The sequence below is a fragment of the Macaca fascicularis genome, chromosome 13, assembly GCF_037993035.2.
Source record: "Macaca fascicularis isolate 582-1 chromosome 13, T2T-MFA8v1.1".
In the NCBI taxonomy this organism is placed as follows: domain Eukaryota; kingdom Metazoa; phylum Chordata; class Mammalia; order Primates; family Cercopithecidae; genus Macaca; species Macaca fascicularis.
The window spans coordinates 6,656,920-6,676,161 of NC_088387.1; the positions used below are offsets into that span (position 1 = coordinate 6,656,920).

The following is a 19,242-nucleotide window of genomic DNA, read 5'->3' on the forward strand; positions in this document are numbered from 1 at the left end:
TTTCCTCTATAGTTGGGTCTTAGGATTTGAGGTTCCCCATAGTTTCAGCTGTGGTCACCTTCTGTGCTTGCTTTTGCTTACATTCAAGTGGATGATTTATAGAACCATCCATTTCACTCTATATTCTCCGTATGGCTCCAAGTTCTCTTCCACTTGGATCTTTCTTCCACCCTCTGGATTCCTTTGTCCAACTGTCTAATATAGATTCTTCTTAGACCCTCCCATCCCCACCACTCGCCTCATGCACCGTGGTTAGAGCTATTTTTTAATCTTACCCCAGATAGGACCATTTTTTCCATTTCTTTGCATTCTTTCTTCTTTCTAGTAACACCTTTGCATACCCAAGCTAGGACTGTGGAAGTCCCGCTCCCTCTGCGTAGCCCAAATCTGTCACTACATTCAGTGGACTGGAACTGCTTAAAATCATTGTTTTTGTTTTTTACTTGTTATCCTTACTTCCCTGCTTTAGTTTAGGTTCCATTTGGCCTCAGTTTATGGAAATAAGATCTAAATGGTCTTTAGCATTGCATTATTTTAATCCTTTAAACTACACAGCAACTAAAGGATGTTTCTCAAAAGAAAATCTGATTGTCTTATTCTCTTGCTCTGAAGGCTTCTGAAGCTCGTCTCCTTTTCATGGTTTTCTGTGACAGGGCTCCTGACTACCTCACCAGTTTTATCTCCATCACTCTTCATACTCATTGCATCTTAGTAAGAATTCTCAGGTTATTTTGTGTTTCTGAAATATTGTACGTCCCGGGTCAGGAGTTTTCTTCACGATGCCTGGAATATATAAGGTATTCAAAAGTGGACACTATTGTTCTTAATATTTTAATTTTAAATCTTGTTAGTGAGACATTACCCTAAAGATTTTAAATTTAAATCCAAGCTTGTTGAAAGTTTAACCTTTGAAATAATGCTCCAGTGGATCAGAATAGAGGCAGTTCAAGTTACAGCAAAGCGGCAGAATGGCCTTCAGCTGCAAGGCTGAACTTTAAGATGATTAAAATATGTATATCTTGAAAGAAAAAATGCATCCTTCAGAAAGAGGACTGCTCAACTGTGAAAGCACAGAAAGGGAGGCCCAGAGATTATACCTAGCCAGAGACTATCCAGGGAAGACTGTCCAGGGAAGAGGTTTATGAAGTGCAAGGACTAGACTTTGTGCTTTGTTCGGGCTGAGTGCAGTGGTTTACGCCTGTAATCCTACACTTTGGAAGGCTGAGGTGGGCAGACTCCTTGAGCCCAGGTGTTTGAGACCGGCCTAGGCTTCATGGTGAAACCTTGTCTGTATTAAAATAACAAAAAATTAGGGTGTGGTGATGCATACCTATAGTCTCAGCTATTCAGGAGACTGGAGTGGGAGGATCCCCTGAGCTCAGGAAGTGGGCGGCAGAGCTAAGACTCTGTCTCACAAAAAACAAAAACAAACAAAAAAAAAAACAAAAAAAAGGGCTTGTCTGTATCCTAAAGAAGGAGACACCACAGTATCAGGGTCTGATGCCTTTATACATCTAACTCTGATTAGTAACTCCCATTTTGTTTGATAAGCAGTTGTCAGATTATGAGTTGGTTTCCCCTATCAGGTATTTACAGGGAAATAATGTAAGCCTTCTAGGAAGTAGCATTTCACATTGTAAATAAACCAGTGCTTGTTTGGCATTAATTATTTACTGCATCCTGCTGGGCGGCTCTATTCATGCTGTTCCAGGGGTGGAGAGTGAAGTGTGACTCTGAACCGTGCCTAAGTGAGGAGAGAGCTTAACGCTTGGGCAGGTGAATATTTATTTAATTAGGGGTTTCCATGTTGGTTTTATCTTTTAGATTGTGTACTTCCTGAAGAGAGGGATTGAATGTTAGTCCTGCATGGCCAGGCCTGTCACAGTGCAAGCAAACTGCAGGAACTCAAATGTTTGAATGAACAAATGGACCACTTAGCTAAGCAGTCACTCTGTGGAGTGCAGCTTCTTGAAGGACAGGGAACAGGTTTGGGAGAATTCAGAAGTGGGCCCAAGGTATAAAAGAAGTGGTGATTAGCATGAGAATGTGAGCCTAGGACAGGACAGAGGAATGGTGAGGCTTGCCCTCTGGGTGGTTGCTGGGAGAGAAAGCATTCCTGAAACTCACTGGTCTTCTGGTTGGTTGGGTGTGAGGTTGTTGCCTTGTCCATGGAGGAGGCGGGGGGAGCAGGAGAAGTGATGTGACATCTGCCCTCCATAAACCTGGTCAGCTTCCTTTGCTCACTGTTCAGACCTTCAAATTGGATGTTGGCGAAGAATTATTTTGGATTTCTATAAAGTCCAATGCTTGATAAGTGCAGAAATTGGGCCCGCAGTGGGAGCAGTCATTATGAACTCGGGTTTCCAGTCTTGGCAGAGGGACTTGGGCCATTAAGTGGGAGTCCACTGGCAGACGTGGGCCCCTGAAGGTGGAGGACGTTCCTGCCTGTTCATGTCCTCCTGTGAAAAACTGACCCAGGCTCAGTTTTCCTCAATGAAGTCTTCCTTCCATCTCACATAGGCCACTCTCCTCTCAACTCCTGCTAGACTTAATGTTTGTATCATTCACTTCAGCCTGTAAAATATCCTTTGTCAAGTCTGTGTATATCTATATACACATACACATATATATACACATTATATACAGACTGGGCAAGGAATTCTGCTGTGTCTGTCTATCTATCACCAATCTGTCATCTACCTGTTTTTCTATTTACCTAGCTAGCTAGCTATCTGTTGTCTTTCAGTTAGATTGTAAATTACCTGAATTCTAGGGATCACATAGGTTTCTAAGTATTCATTGAATTGAATTTTGTTTTTATTTGTATTAGGACTGTAACGAGATTACAGGGGAGCGGTTCACTGTTTTGGAAACCAGGCTTTTGGTGAGCAATGTCTCAGCAGAGGACAGAGGGAACTACGCGTGTCAAGTCATACTGACACACTCAGGAAAGCAGTACGAAGTTTTAAATGGCATCACTGTGAGCATCAGTAAGTATGTTCATGTATGTCTGTTGCCTTGTCTTCTTTTGGCTTTGTGGGAACTGGCTTCTGGCTTTGGGCTTTGGGATTTGAGCAGGAGTGATTCTAGGTCTTGGTTTCCCTGAAGGCTAGTAGGCTCTCAGATGTGCCACTCTTAGAATCAGAAGGTGGGAAGACTGAGGCAAAAGGGCATGAGCAGCTTAGTTCCCTCTTCTGAACAACAGAACACTCAAAACTCTTGATTGATTTTTGGTGTCCTCTTCAATTTCTTTCATCAGTGCTTTATGGTTTTCATTATAGAGATCTTTCACTTCTTTGGCTAATTCCCAGGTATTTAATTTTGGTTAATTCCTGTGCATTTTAATATTTTTGAAATGATCATATGGTTTTATGTGTGGCTATTGTAAATGGGATTACTTGTAAAATTTCTTTTCACATTGTTCACTGTTGGCATATAGAAATGTTACTGATTTTTGTATGCTGATTTTGTATCCAGCAACTTCACTGAATTTATTAGTTCTAATAGTTTTCTTGTGTAGTCTTCAGGTTTTCCCAAATATAAGATCATATCATTTGCCAACAATGATAATTTGAATTCTTCTTTCCTAATTTGGATGCTGTTTATATCTTTCTCTTGTCTGATTTCTCTAGCTAGGACTTATAGTACTATGTTGAATAACAGTGGTGACAGTGGGCATCCTCGTTGTGTTCCAGAACTTAGAGGAAAGGCTTTCAGCTTTTCCCCATTCAGTATGATTCTAGTTGTGAGTCTGTCACATATGGCTTTTATTATGTTAAGGCATGTTCTTTCTACTTCAGTTTTTTGAGGGTTTTTATCATGAAGGCCTGTTGAATTTTATCAAATGCTTTTTCAGCATCAATTGCAATGATCATATAGTTTTTATCCTTTATTTTGTTGATGTGATGTATTACATTGATTGATTTGCATATGTCAAACCATCCTTGCATCCCAGGGATAAATCCCATTAGCTCATGATGAATGATCTTTCCAATGTATTGTTGAATTCTGTTTGCTAGTACTTTGTTGAGGATTTTTGCATCAATATTCATCAGAGATACTTGCCTATAGTTTTCTCTCTCTCTCTCTTTTTTTTTTTTTTTTTGATGTGTCTTTGTCTGGTTTTGGTATCAGGGTAACAACTGGCCTCATAGAATGAATTTGGAGGTATCTTCTCCTCCTCTATTGTTTTGAACAGCTTGAGTAGGATTGGTATTAGTTCTTCTTTAAATGTTTGGTAGAATTTGGTGGTGAAGCCATTGAGTCCCAGGCTTTTCTTTAATAAAGAGACTTCTTTCTCTTTAATAAAGAGACTTTATTAAAATTTTTATATTGTTACTTGTTATTGATCTGTTTAGGTTTTGGATTTCTTCCCGGTTCAATCTTGATAGATTGTATTTGTCTAGAGATTTGTCCATTTCTTCTAGATTTTCCAATTCATTGGCATGTAGTTGCTCATAGTAGCCATTAATAATCTTTTGGATTTCTGCAATAACAGTTGTCATGTCTCCTTATTCATTTCTGATTTTTTTTATTTGTATCTCTTCTCTTTTTTTCTTAGTCTGGCTAAAGGTTTGTCAATTTTGTTTCCCTTTTCAGAGAACCAACTTTTTGTTTCATTGATCTTCTGTGTTTTTTTCATTTTGATTTAATTTATTTCTTCTACTGATTTTGGGCCTGGTTTGCTCTTGCTTTTCTAGTTCTTTAAGATACACCATTAGACTGTTTATTTGAAGTAGTTCCTCTTTTTTTGATGTAGGCACTTATAGCTATAAACTTTTCTCTGAGTACTGCTTTTGCTGTATCCCATATGTTTTAGTATGTTGTGTTTCCATTATTTGTTTCAAGAAATTTTTCAATTTCCTTCTTAATTTCTTCATTGACCCACTGGTCATTCAGAAGCATACTGTTTAATTTCCATATGTTTGTATAGTTTCCAAAATTCTTCTTGTTATTAATTTCTAGTTTTATTCCATTGTGGTCAGAGAAGATGCTTGATATTTTTCCAATTTTTTCAGTGTCTTAAGACTTGTTTTATGACCTAACATATAGTCTGTCCTTGAGAATGATCCATGTGCTAAGGAAAAGAATATGTATTCTACAGCCATTGGATGAAATGTTCCGTAAATGGATCTATTAGATCCATTTGGTCTATAGTGCAGATTAAGTCCAATGTTTCTTTGTTGATTTTCTGTCTAGAAGATCTGTCCAATGCTGAAAGTGGGATATTGAAGTCTCTAGCTGTTACTGTATTGGAGCCTATCTCTTTCTTTAGCTCCAATAATATTTGTTTTTATATCTGGGTGATTCAGTGTTGGGTGTTGACCTTTTTATCATTACATAGTGACCTTCTTTGTCTTTTTTTATAGTTTTTGTCTTGAAATCTATTTTCCCTAAGTATAACTACTCCTGCTCTTTTTTTGTTTTCAATTGGCATGGAATATCTTTTTCCATCTCTTTATTTTCGGTCTATGTGTGTCTTTATTGGTGAAGTGTGGAAGCAATCAATGGGTCTTGTTTTTTCATTCATTCAGCCATTCTCTGCCTCTTTATTGGAGAGTTTAGTCCATTTACACTTAATGTTATTATTAATAGGTAAGAACTTACTCCTGTCATTTTGCTATTTGTTTTCTGCTTGTTTTGTGATCTTCTCTTCCTCCTTTCTTTCCTTCCTGTCTTCTTTTAGTGAAGGTAATTTTGTCTGATGATATGATTTGGTTTCTTGCTTTTTATTTTTTTATGTCTCTATTGTATGTTTTCTGGTTTGAGGTTTCCACGAGGCTTGAAAATACTATTTTATAACCCATTATTTTAACCTGATAACAACTTAATATTGTTTGCATAAACAAAAAAGAAAAAGAAAACTAATAAAAATTCTACACCTGAACTTTATTCCCCTGCTTTTTAACTTCTTGTTGCTTCTATTTATATCTTATTGTACTGACTACACCTTGAAAAGTTGTTGTAGTTATTATTTTTGATTGGTTCATTATTCAGTCTTTCAAGGATAAGAACAGTTTCATACCACAGTTACAGTGTTAAAATATTCTGTGTTTTTCTGTGTACTTATTATAACCAGTGAGTTTTGTACTTTCTGGTGATTACTTATTGCTCATTAATGTCCTTTTCTTTCTGATTGGAGTAGTCCCTTTAACATTTCTTGTAGGACAGGTCAGCGAATGAAATCCTTCAGCTTTTGTTTGTCTGGGAAAGTCTATTTCTTCTTCATGTTTGAAGGTTATTTTTGTGGATATATTATTGTAGGGTAAACGTTTTTATAATGTGTCATGCCACTCCCTCCTGGCGTATAAGGTTTCCACTGAAAAGTCTGCTGCTAGATGTGTTAGAGCTCTATTGTATATTATTTGTTCCTTTTCTCTTGCTGCTTTTAGAACCCTTTCTTTGTCCTTGACCTTTGGGGGTATGATTATTAAATGCCTTTAGGTAGTCTCCTTTGGATTAAATCTGCTGGGTGTTCTATAATCTTCTTGTATTTGGGGACTGATATATTTCTCTAGGTTTGGGAAGTTCTCTGTTATCCCTTAGAATAAACTTTCTGCTCTTTTCTGTTTCTCTACCTCCTCTTTAAGGCCAATAACTCTTAGATTTGCCCTTTTGAGGCTATTTTCTAGATCCTGTATGCATGCTTCATTGTTTTTTATTCTGTTTTCTTTTGTCTCCTTTGATTGTTTATTTTCAGATAGCCTGTCTTCCAGCCTGCTAATTCTTTCTTCTGCCTGATACATTCTGCTATTAAAGGACTCTGATGCATTCTTCAATATGGCAATTGCATTTTTTTCATTTCCAGAATTTTTGCTTGATTAAAAAAACATTATTTCAGTCTCCTTGTTAAATTTATCTGATAGAATTCTGAATTTCTTTTCTGTGTTATCTTGAATTTCTTTGCATTTCCTCAACACAGCTATTTTGAATTCTCTGACTAAAAGATCACATGTCTCTGTTTCTCCAGGATTGGCCCCTGGTGCCTTATTTAATTCATTTGAGGAGGTCATGTTTTCCTGGATGGTGTTGATGCTAGTAGATGTTCTTCAGTGTCTGGGCATTGAAAAGTTAGGTATTTACTGTAGTCTTCACTGTCTGGGCTTATTTGTACTTGTCCTTCTTGGGAAGGCCTTCAAAAGGATTTGAGTGTTTTGATCTAAGCTGTATCTGCTTTAGGGGGCACCCTAAGCCCAGTAATGTTGTGGTTCTTGCAGACTTGTAGAGGTACCACCTTGATGATCTTGGACAATATCTGGGATAATTCTCTGGATATCAGGCAGAGACTTGTTCTCTTCCCTTACTTTCTCCCAAACAGAGTCTGTCTGTCTGTTCTGAGCCACCTAAAGCTGAGGGTGGAGTGACATAAGCACCCCTGTGGCCATGACCACTATGACTGCTGGGTCAGACCTGAAGCCAGCACAGCACTGGGTCTTGCCCAAGGCCTGCTTTACCCACTCCCTGGCTGCTGCTCATGTTTGCTTTAGGCCCTGGTGCTCTACAATCAGCTGGTGGCAAAGCCAGCCGGGCCTGTGTCCCTTCCATCAGGGCTGATTGCCATTGGTGAGGTCTCTCAGGCCCTGGGAGGATCCAGAGGTGCCGTCTAGGAGTCAGGGATTAGAGTAAACCTTAGAAGTCTACCAAGTGTTTTTTTTGTGCTGCAGCTGAGCTGGCAGTCAAACCACAAGACGTAGTTCTTCCCACTCTTCCCTCCCCTTTCCAAAGGCAGAGGAGCCTCACCATCCATAGCCACCGCCACAACCGGCCACAAGGAGTCCTGCCAGACTACCGCAGATGTTCTCTTAAGGTCCAAGAGCTCTTAAGTCAGCTTGTGGCCAATGCTGCCTTCCTGGGACTCACTCTTCAGGGCATTGGGCTCCCATTTGGCCCAGAGCACGTGCAGAAGTGCCAACCAAGATTCAAGTCCTAGAATCGGGGACCTCAAGAGCCTGTTTCATGATCTACCCTCCCCTGTGGCTATGCTAGTACCTAAAGTGCAAGACCAACTTTTCCCTCTGCTTTTCTCAAGCAAAAGGAGTTTTGCCCTATAATCACTGCAGCTGGTCATGTGCTGAGTCTCACCTGAAGCCAGCAAGTTTCAGACGCTCACCCAAGGCATTCACCGTAGTACCTGGATAATTGCTACTGATTGCTCATGGCACAAGGGCTCTTCAGTGAGCAGGTGATGAGTGCTGCAAGGACTGAATCCTTTCCTTCAAGGCAGCGGGTCCCCTTCTGGCCCATGGTATGTCTGTAAATGTTGTCTGGGAGGCCTGGAACAGGGGCCTCATGACTCTGATCATTGTCCTCTCTTGCTGTGGCTGAGCTGGTATCCAAGATGCAAGATGAAGTCCTCTCTACTCTTCCCTCTCCTGTCCTTAAGCAGAAGGAAAGCATCTCTTTTAGAGCTATAAGCTGTGCAGTGTGGGATGATAAAGAGGGGTGATGCCCACACTCCCTTGGCTGTCCTAGATGGGATTACTGAGGTATATTGCATGCCCCACTCCAGTACACGGTCTCTGGGCAGCACTAGGATTTCACCTAAGAGTTGCAGTCCAGACTGCCTCTCAAGTTTAGTTAGAGACCCAGAGCACTTTAGCCTTTGGTGGTAAGATTTATGGGAAGTCAAGTTCTGATCACTGGGATCGGCAATTCTCTTCTGTCTCGGGCCAGTTTAAATGCTCCCTCCATGGGCCGGTGGCAGCTGAGTTTGGTCCGGTTTTCTATTCTGTTCTAATAAGACGGCACTGCGTTCAGAGCCTCACAATTGCTGTGTTCTTTCTTCCCCAGCAAACAGAGACACTCTCAGTACCATGCCGCCACTGTGGGGGGTTGGCGAGGGTGGCATTGGCAATTGAGGACTGTTTTTTCTATCTCATTAGTGTCCTTTTCTGTGATACCGAGTTAAAACCAGATACTATGAGTGATTTCTGGTTCTTGTGAAGGTGTTTCTTCTGTGTAGATAGTTGTTAACTTGGTGTCCTTGTAGGGGAGACAATTGGCGGATTCTTCTATTCTGCCATCTTGGTCCACATTCTCTTCCCAAGCTATACATTTTACAGAGTTGCAGGAGAGAAGCAACTTACCGAAGGTCACAAAGCTGGTTATTGTCAGAAACAGAGCCAGAGTGCTGGCATTCAGTGCCCAGGCCAGCATTGGTTTTTCCAAACACATTGGACAAGGAGTTCCTGCTGTAGCGGCTTTTGCTCTTTCTTTAGTAGAAAGTTGTTTTCTATATTTACTCATCTAGATGAGAAGAACCAAAGGCTGGATACTTCTTTGATGTAGAGCTTCCTATCTGTCACTAGTTTCCAACACACTTCAGAGTACTGGGGGAGACAGAGCTATTTCCGGATGCTGTGGATCCCTAGGGGGTCTGTTCAGCATGGATGAGAGCCAGCATGGTTGGGTGCTGCCTTTGCAGGACAGGGCTCTTTATTCTGTACAGTCCAGTGACTCCCTGCATTCCAGCTGTTCTTCTAGAGAGCCCGTTCTAGTCCTTCCATGTTCTTTGCTGCAACTGCTCCTTTGATTTAAATATTTTTGGGTGGTTTTCAATTTTAATTGTTCTTGTTAAAAGCACAGTAATTAAGAAAATTAATTGTACAAGGTTTTTTTTTTTTTTATTTTAATGCTCTTGGGTTTTCTGCTGACCATTATCTCTCTGAAAGAAAGCACCTTCCTCATCTTGTTCACAGTGGAATCCCTGGCACTGAGCCCAGTGCCTGGCCTAGATTAAACACAGATCTATTTATTAAGCGAATGATTGACTTCTATAACGCATTAACTGTACATTGGTAACTGAAGGGAAATTTCGAAAGGTAGAAATTGCTCAGGTAAAATGAAGAATCCCTTAAGAAGTAACTGGGTTCAGTAGTCACTACTTCGTGTTCAATAAACATACATTTATGATCTGTTATATGCCAGTATTATGGTAGGTCCTGATAATTGAAAAATGAAAAAAGTGTTGTTTCTTCTGCTATGAAACTATCAGCCTGGTTGTGGTGAATCTAGGGGTTAAATGGATCATTTTAACATCATGTGCTAAGGGTAGAGTCACAGACAGTGTTTGCGGAGCAGGAAAGGAATAAGAAGGGTCCATGGGTGGCAAGCAAATGGTCTGGGAAGGCTTCCAAGAGGAAAGGAGTTCTCAGCTGAATTTCGAAGAATGAGTAGGATTCACAAAAGTAGAGGAGGGTGAGGAGGGGGTCTCTAGGCAGAGAGAACAGAGGGAACAGTATAGGACAAAGCATGGAAGTATTAAGCATTATGTTTATGTTGGATCTAAAATGACTTTCGTTAGAGCCTATGTGAATACGGGGTGGGGAGGGTGGGAGCTGAGGCCATGGAGTTAAACGGGGGCAAGGTACAGGTGGCTGCATATGCATAGGCTTTACCACGCAGCCATTGAAGGGCCCTGGGACGGTGCAAATGCAGAGTCATTGGGCTGCATTTGTGATGGGAGATGTCAGTTTTGAGATGGTTTGAAGCCGGAGTTGGCGAGGGCCTTGCAGCTTGGGAGGCTGATAAAATATCCAAAAGAGCACTGATAGTCTCAACTTGGGAAGAGGCCATGGGAGAGCTCTTCTTCAAGCAATCATTTAAGGACTCTTTGCTGAGTACTGAACAAAGCTATGTTCTGTGCCAGGCAGAGAGAACATTGTGGTGAAGAAAACAGCCACCACCACTGCTCTGATGAAGCTTGAAGGCTGAGAGGAAGGAAGGCAGAGATTAATCAGATAATTCACTAATAAGATGTGTAATTATAGGGAAGATGAAAGCAATGAAGGAAAGGAAAAATCTGAGATCAAACAGACCAGGGCCTGGTGAGAAAGCAGTGGCTCAGGGAAAGCTTTCTAATAGTGATGCTGATGGTCAGGAAGCATTATGTGGATGACGGAGTTGGGGAGATTTTTTCTAGACTGAGGAAGTAGCAAATGTGAAAACCCTAGCACAACAGGGAACTCGGAATATCTGAGGAGTGGAAAGCAGGGCTAGAGTGATCCTGAATGAGAGAAATTATGGTAGGTGATGAGGCTGGGTAAGTAGTCAGGAGCCGAGATCATGTAGGAACCAGCAATTCAGAGTAAGTAGCATGAATTTTATTCTAAGAACAATGACAAGCAGCCAGACAGATTGAAAGCAGGAGAGTAGCGTGGGTTGATTTTCACTTCTGAAACAGCAGACTGGCTGCTGTGCACAGAATGATCTATTCTAGGGTGGATCCGAAGTGCAGGTGTAGAAGTTCAGGTAAGGCATGAAGGCACAGGTAACATGGTGTCATTGAAGATGGAGAGATGTGGATGGGTTCAAGGCATTTTAAGAGGCAAAACCTACAGGGTTTAGTGTTGGACTGAATATGGGGAGAAATATGGCAAGGTCAAAAAAGTTAACCAGGCTTTTTGACATGCACTATTGACTGGATGGTGATGCTATTCGGTGAAGTAAAATGGCTCTGGAGGAAAACCAGATTTAGGAGTGAGACCATGAGTTTGGTCATTGCTATGTTGAGGATGAGGTGCCTTTGGATTGTGGAGGTGCAGAGTAGGTCATGGCCTGTATGGGTGTGGAGCTTAGAGGAAGGACTGGAGACATGACTTTCAAAGTCATTGGCCTTGAAATGATATTTGAAGAAGTAGGTGTGAATGAGATTGCTTAAGAAAAGAATGGAAAATAGAAGGCTTAGGAGTAAAGAAAAAGCCAGACTGAGAAATGAGGAGGTAAAAGTAGTTGAATTTGGTGATTGATAGATTGAAGAAGGTGAAAGAAAAGCTGTTGCCCAGAATGGCTTCTGGATTTTACATGTGTGCAATCTAGTGGGTGATGGTACATTAACTAGCTGGGGATAACTTTTGTTTGGGACATGCTGCATTTAAACAGTGTGTGGAATGCACAATTATTATTGCCATCATAAAATGTATGTGTTCTTGCATTTTTCTTAGCTTCTCTCTTGCAACTTTTCCATATCCCACTCCAAATATATAGGAGGAATAATGGAACTAAGTAGGTGATTGCTAAATTTTGGTAGACAAATGGGAGAGGGAAGAAGTACAGAAAGACTCAGGGGCAGGGAGTCCAGGGAGTCAATACAGGGAGACAATGCTAAAGCTTAGTGGTAGGATGAAAAGTTGGAAGAATAATAGAAGAGGATGGGATATAAAAGAATATGGAAATGCAGAGTTGGAGGAGGAAGAGCAAAACTGAAGATGTGATGAACCTTCACAGATCCCTCACCCAACTTTGACAATTATCAACTTCTGGTTAGATTTTTTTCATCTTTACCTCTACTCACTCCCACCAGTTCCCAAGGTTATTTTAAAGTAATTCAAAAACATGATATTATGTGTTTTTCCATCTCTATAACATTCTTAAAAGGACAAAACTATAGAAATAGAAAACAGAGTAATGGTTGCCATGGAACAGGAATTGCATGAGGGAATTTTCTGAAGGTGAAATAAGAGGGTTACTATTTCTCTCAAGCTAGCACCTAAGCCAGGCCTTTGCTTATTATAGCCACTGCCTGAAAAGTGTCTTTGGATTACTAAGTAATGAGATTTTATTATACAAGCTTATTAGTTTACATTACAAACAATATAGTTTATGGTTTATATCAAAATATAATGGCCAAAGTGGACTCTTTTTATAGCTCAGCTTCTAGCTTATTGTTTTTTCTTTTTTGGCAATTCAGTTACTTCTGGTTAAAAATGTGTATTTATGGAGTGAGATTTTGACCAGAGCTTATTGATGGTCTGCTGTGTTGGGCTTCATGCTATTGCATCAAAGTACTTGGGAATGTATCATATGTGATTCTAATTAATTTCCTGTGGTATGATTTCTTAGCAGAAAGAGCTGGATATGGAGGAAGTGTCCCTAAAATCATTTATCCAAAAAATAATTCAATTGAAGTACAGCTTGGTGAGTAAAATCATTGAAGCCATTGAAATCACCAGGGGAAGAGCTCATTATGTTTGCGTATTCTGGTGAATATTTGAATGTTAAGGATGAAGATAAATCCCAAACACACCCAGTTTCCAACTTTTGATATACGTGAACTCATGGGAAGAGGAATCAAAATAAAACACCAGAGAGCTGAAGCTTGGAAAAGTTGTGGTGGCAGAGAAGTCTGTCAGTGAGAACTCTGGGCCCAAAATGATTATTATAAATCTGTTTATGCAAAGGCAATGAAGATGCAAATAATTCTTCAGACAATATGTAGTATAATATAAAACTACTATTAAATAATGTTGACCAAGAGTTCTGGATTGTATTATCTCACAATGCAAGGTATATGAAAGGAGTGAAAAAAATATGTTACATTCCTTAATCTGCATGGAAAAGCATCAATAAGCATTGCCTCAGTTTGTGATCTAAGTAGATAAAAAGGGGTCAAATTATTTTTTTAAATTAAAAAATAATCACTAGTGGCCGGGTGTGGTGGCTCAAGCCTGTAATCCTAACACTTTGGGAGGCCAAAGCGGGCAGATCACGAGGTCAGGAGATCGAGATCATCCTGCCTAACACGGTGAAACCCCGTCTCTACTAAAAAATACAAAAAATTGGCCAGGCGTGGTGGCGGGCACCTGTAGTCCCAGCTACTCGGGAGGCTGAGGCAGGAGAATGGCGTGAACCCGGGAGGCGGAGCTTGCAGGGAGCCGAGATTGTGCCACTGCACTCCAGGCTGGGCGAGAGAGCAAGACTCTGACTCCAAAAAAAAAAAAAAAATCGCTAGTAAAATAAATATGCTGTATTACATCTGAAGAAAAAGCAAATTAGACAAAAATCTCAACACCTCCCAAAATAGAAACTTTTAAGTGTCAAATAGTAGTGTATCAAAATATATAATGCTAAAAGTCTCAGAAATACAATACAATAAAACAACACAATTGTTTCAGTTGTAGGGGGAGGTTTTAACATACTCTTGCTTTGAGAAATTTGCTAGAAAAGTAAGAGTCTACATGGTTCGAGTAATCTAGCAAAAGTAATGTGTCTAATACATAGATCACTCTCAGAAACATCTATGAAAAACCCAGAGTCCAAAAGAGGAAATTGTACAGATCATGGGGTATAATCATGATGCAGTAAGTGTAAAAATTTGTATCTAAACAAAAACAATAAAATAATCACATTCATTAAGTATGTGAAGTGAATTTGTTAATTAGCTTGATTTAATTATTCTACAATATAAACATGTATCAGAACATCACATTGTACCCATAAATATATGTAATTATTATTTGTCAATTAAAACTAAAAAAAAATTTAAAAACGTAAACAAAAAATCCATCTCAATTATTTGCATTTTTTTTTTAGAGAACCAAAGCCATAGTTAAAGAATATTTAGAAAATAATGATAGTGAGAATACTTCATATCAAATTTCATGGCATATGACCAATGCTGTACTCTAAACGAGTTTATATCTTTAAATAACGTTATTATTAGTAAGTGTGGAAATAATTAAAATATGCAACTAACCATTTGACTCTATAAGAAGACCAATTGAACAACTAGAATAAAAGTAGAAAATAATGAATTTATTAAAGGAAAATAAACTAACTGAATCTGTCCCAAAGTTGGTTAAGGGCAGAAGAGTTGAGGTGGGAGTTGGGGAGAAAGATAAACTTCCAGCAAATCTAATCCCCTAAATGCAGAGACACCCAAATATAAAATAATTAGAAACGTGGGAAAGTTTATATAAAAGAACAAATGGTAAAAGATAAAATCTGTTTAAATGCCTCTAGTCCCATATGTTTTTAGGAGAATTCTTTTAAACTTTCAAGGAAATAATAATACCCATAAAAAGGATAATTGTCTACACATTACTCATTATGTGACTAGTCTTAAAAGACACATTTGGCTGTTTTATCTCTCTTAGTTGACTTTCTTCCCCTACTCCTGTCTTTGGAAATTCTAGCCAACGTATTGAGACAATTAAAAGGCAAGAGAAGGAGTTTTGGAAGTCTTGGAGGGAGGAAGACAAACATAATTTTTAAAACATGATCTATTGGTTTCTACTTAGAAATTTTAAGAAAATTAAGTTAAAAAATGACTAGCATTTGCTTATTAATGTTATTTTAATACAAGATAAACATTCAAAGCTCATAGCATTTTTACATGCCTGAAATAGCACATATTATGTAACCAGGGAAGACAGCATTCACAATTGCAATACAAGAAACAAAATAGTAAGGAACAACTGAATAAGAAATTAGAAAGAGTTGCCTACATGATTAGAAATGCAACATTTTATCATTTTATAGGTGGAACATAAAATAATATGTGTTTTAGTGAAATTTCAAAAGATGTTCCTAAATAGAAACACTCAGTATTAAAAATGTTATTTCTCCTAGATTTATATACAAGTTTAATATAACACCAATTAAATTACTGAATATCCTAAAACTTGTCAAAACATTTCTAAAATTTCTGTCAAAAATGCTGGAAAGAGCCAAGAAAAAAATTGAATAGAAGAAAAAAGAGAGAGTCATTTCCTTGTAAGTATTAAAATATATTATAAAGATCGAGATTATTAGTATGTCAACAAAATTGCTGACTAGGGGTTCCTAGCACTAATTCCCCTACAAAAGGGCCAAAATATTAAATTAATAGCTACATTTTGACTAGTGTGTCTGAAGGAGGGCGCTAGAGTACAGCATAGAAATGATGGAATCTCTGCGGAGCACGGAAACCCAGGATGGCAGCATAGAGAGGGGAGGAAATCACCCTTTCTCTGTCACTCTGTTTTCCCCACCAAGATTGACTTGGCGCCAAGAGAAACTTCTCCTTGAGGGAAAAGGTAAGCAGAAGGCCCCTGCAACCTTCATTATTACCACAGACACCTGCAGTTCTTGCTACAGAAGAAACCTGCAGTCCTCACAGGCCCTGAGCCCAATTTGGGGAGCAGCCTGGGGTTCTCATGACTACATTGCTCCAGTGCGGGAAACTACCTATTGCACACCCTTATCCCCTATGACCTACGAGCTATGTCATGGCACTATCTTGGAATTATAGCTACTGCTAGAGTGAGTCCTGTTCTGGGGGCCAGTAGCCCCTGCATCTCTTCATCCCCAAGGCTTTCCCATTATTCCACCATGTTCATACAGGTGGCTACAACTTCACAATCCTGGTTACTTAGAGTATGGGCCCTGTGAAATTACTGTGCCCAAAGGCACATGGTGCCCTGCTTCCTGAATGGACAGGCAGTCCTGCACAACCGGGGAAGCTTCCCCTAGCCAGCAGATCTACTCTGCTCACCCTCGTACGCATGAGGGTGTATGTACTCACCCTCAGCCTGAGAACCAGCTCAGTAGCCCTGCCCCTGGCAAGACCACACCCCTTTTCGATTGGACCTAGTGTGTGTGCACACACACCCTTGGCCTGAGAACCAACCTGGTAGCCCAGCATCCTGCAAAGCCATGCCACTGCCAGTACAAACTCTTGCAGCCTAGGCCAGTGAAACACTCAAAGATATTGCAGGTGTGGATTGTAGCTGAAGACACTGCATGAAGACTACACTTCTCTCTCTATCTAGAACCAAAGCCAACATACCCTATCCAACTGACATGCTAGGATGCATCTACAGAAAAAGTCTTTCTCTAAGAAAGCTACTTCATAAAATTAGAAGAGGTGACTGTTGCATCAGATGTGCAGCTATCAACATAGGGACACAAGAAACATTTAAAAACAGGAAACATGACACCTCAAAGGAGCACAATAATTCTCCAGTAACAAACCTCAAAGAAAATAAGATGTACTAAATGCCTGAAATGGAATCCAAAATAATGATCTTAAAGAAACCCAACTAGATACAAGAGAATACAAGCAAATAATGTAATGAAATCAGAAAAACAATTTATGAAAAAAAATTCCTTAGGGATTTCTTGTAAGGCCGGTCTAGTAGCAATGAATTCCCTTAGTTTTTGCTTGTCTGGAAGGGACTTTATTTTTCTTACATTTCTGTATAAGAAATTCAACAGAGATATACATTATAAAGAAGAACCCAAGAGAAGTCTGAGTTTAAGAATTCAATGAATGAAATAAATGCAATTGAGAATTCAACAACGGAATTCAACAATCTAGTGATCATTATATAATGACCTTCTTTGTCTCTTCTTATAACTTTTAACTTAAAGTCTATTTTTTCTGATGTAAGTGCAACCATTCCTGCTTGCTTTTGTTTTCCATTTGCATGGAATATCTTTTTTTCATCTCTTCACTTTCCATGTATATGTATCCTTACTGGACCTACTGTGAGTCTGTGAGTAAAGTGAGTCTCTTTTAGGCAGCACATAGTAGGTTCTTGTTTTTTCTTTTAATCCAGTTTGCCACTATATGTCTTTGAAATAGATAATTTAATCCATTTACATTCAAGGTTATTATTGATCAGTAAGAACATGACTCCTGATATTTTGTTAATTGTATTCTGGTTGTTTTCCAGATCCTTTGTTTCTTTCTTTCTGTCTTGTTTACTTTTGTGGTTTGGTGGTTTTCTGTAGTCCTAAGTTTGGATTCCTTTTTCTTTTTATTTGTGTATCTGCTGCAATTTCTATCATTGTGGCTACCATGAGGCTAACATAAAGACTTTTATAGTTATAATAGACTATTTTAAGCTGATTACAATTTAACTTTGGTCACATAAAAATACTCTAGACTTTTATCCTCCTCCTAACAGTTTATACTTTTGTTGCCTTAATTCACATCATTATACGTTGTGTGTTCTTTAATAACCAATTGTGTCTGTAGTTATTTTTGACCATTTTGACCTTTAAACTTATTACTAGAGGCTTGAAAGATTTACATAGCACCATTACAGAATTGAGATATTCTGAATTCAATTTTGAATTTACCTCTACTAGTTAGTTTTCACATGTTTTTATGATGGTAATTATCACCCTTTCACTTTCAGTTGCAGCATTTCGTTAGGGATTTCTTGTAAGGCTGGTCTAGTAGCAGTGAATTCCCTTAGTTTTTGCTTGTCTGGAATGGACTTTATTTTTCTTACATTTCTGAAGGATAGCTTTGCTGGGTATAGTATTCTTGGACAGCAGTTTTTATTTTCATTCAGCACTGAATATATCATCCTATGCTCATGAATTGGAAGAATTAATATGGTTCAAATGTCCATCCTACTGAACGCAACTTACAGATTCAGTGCAATCCCTATTAAAATACCAATGATGTTATTTTGACAGAAAGAGAAGGAACCGTCCTAAAATTCATATAGGACCACAAAGCACCCTGAATAGCCAAAGCAATCTTGAGGAAAAGACCAAAAGGCCCCAAACCAAAGACAAAGCTGGAGGTATCACATTATCTGACTTCAAAATATACTAAAAAGCTATAGTAATCAAAACAGCATGATATTAGCGTGAAAACAGACACATAGATCGATGGAACAGAATAGAGAGTCCAGAAATAAATCCACAAATCAACAGACAACTGATATTTGACAAAAGTGCCAGGAACACACATTGAACAAGTAAGAGTCTCTTCAATAAATGGTGATAGGAAAATTGGATATCCACATGCAGAAGAATGAAACTAGACCCCTATCTTTTAACATATTCAAAACTCAACTTGAAATGGATTAAAGACTTAAATATAAGACCTGAAACTATGAAGCTACCAGAAGAAAACATAAAGGAAGTGCTCATGACATTGGACTGGACAGGGATGTTTTGGATAAGACCTCAGAAGCACAGACGAGAGTAAAAATAGACAAATGGGATTACATCAAATCAAAAAGCTTCTGCACAATAAAATAAACAATCAACAGAGTGAAAACACAATCTACAGAATGGGAGAAAATATTTGTAAACTATGCATCTGACAAGGGGCTAATATCCAGAATATATAAGTAACTCAAATAGCTGAACAACAAACAAAAAAACCTAAAAAACAAAACAACAAATAATTTGATTAAAAAAAGGACAAAAGACATTACTTCTGGGATTTGGACAATATCCTGTTTTCTTGATGAGGTGAAAGTGTTATAGATATTTGCTTTATGATAATTCATTAACTGCATTTCTATTCTATACTCTTTGGTATATGTGTGTTATATTTCACACACATATATTTTTAAAACATATCATTTAGAATAAAGAACACTCCTTGAATGTTAGAATTTGCTAGGCTCATGGAACAAAATCCACTGAGACTATAAATTATGAAATTTGTGAATGTGTGTAGAGGCAAGATAAAGGAAAGAGAGGGAAAGGGTGGGGGTTACATTTGTTGAAGTA

The 19,242-nt window shown here is 38.7% G+C and overlaps 1 protein-coding gene across 5 annotated transcripts in view; it reads left to right on the plus strand.

The window, feature by feature from the left end:
• IL1RL2 (interleukin 1 receptor like 2) overlaps window positions 1-19,242 on the plus strand; it is a 48,089-nt gene that overhangs the window by 10,394 nt on the left and 18,453 nt on the right. For 3 of the 5 annotated variants that reach the window (XM_015433320.4, XM_065526686.2, XM_065526687.2), the window contains exons 5-6: window positions 2,831-2,990; window positions 12,841-12,915. In XM_015433320.4, the coding sequence (XP_015288806.3) occupies window positions 2,831-2,990; window positions 12,841-12,915 (235 nt within the window). The remainder of the gene's footprint in view (window positions 1-2,830; window positions 2,991-12,840; window positions 12,916-19,242) is intronic. The other 2 variants (XM_015433321.4, XM_074011160.1) reach the window with 1 other exon arrangement.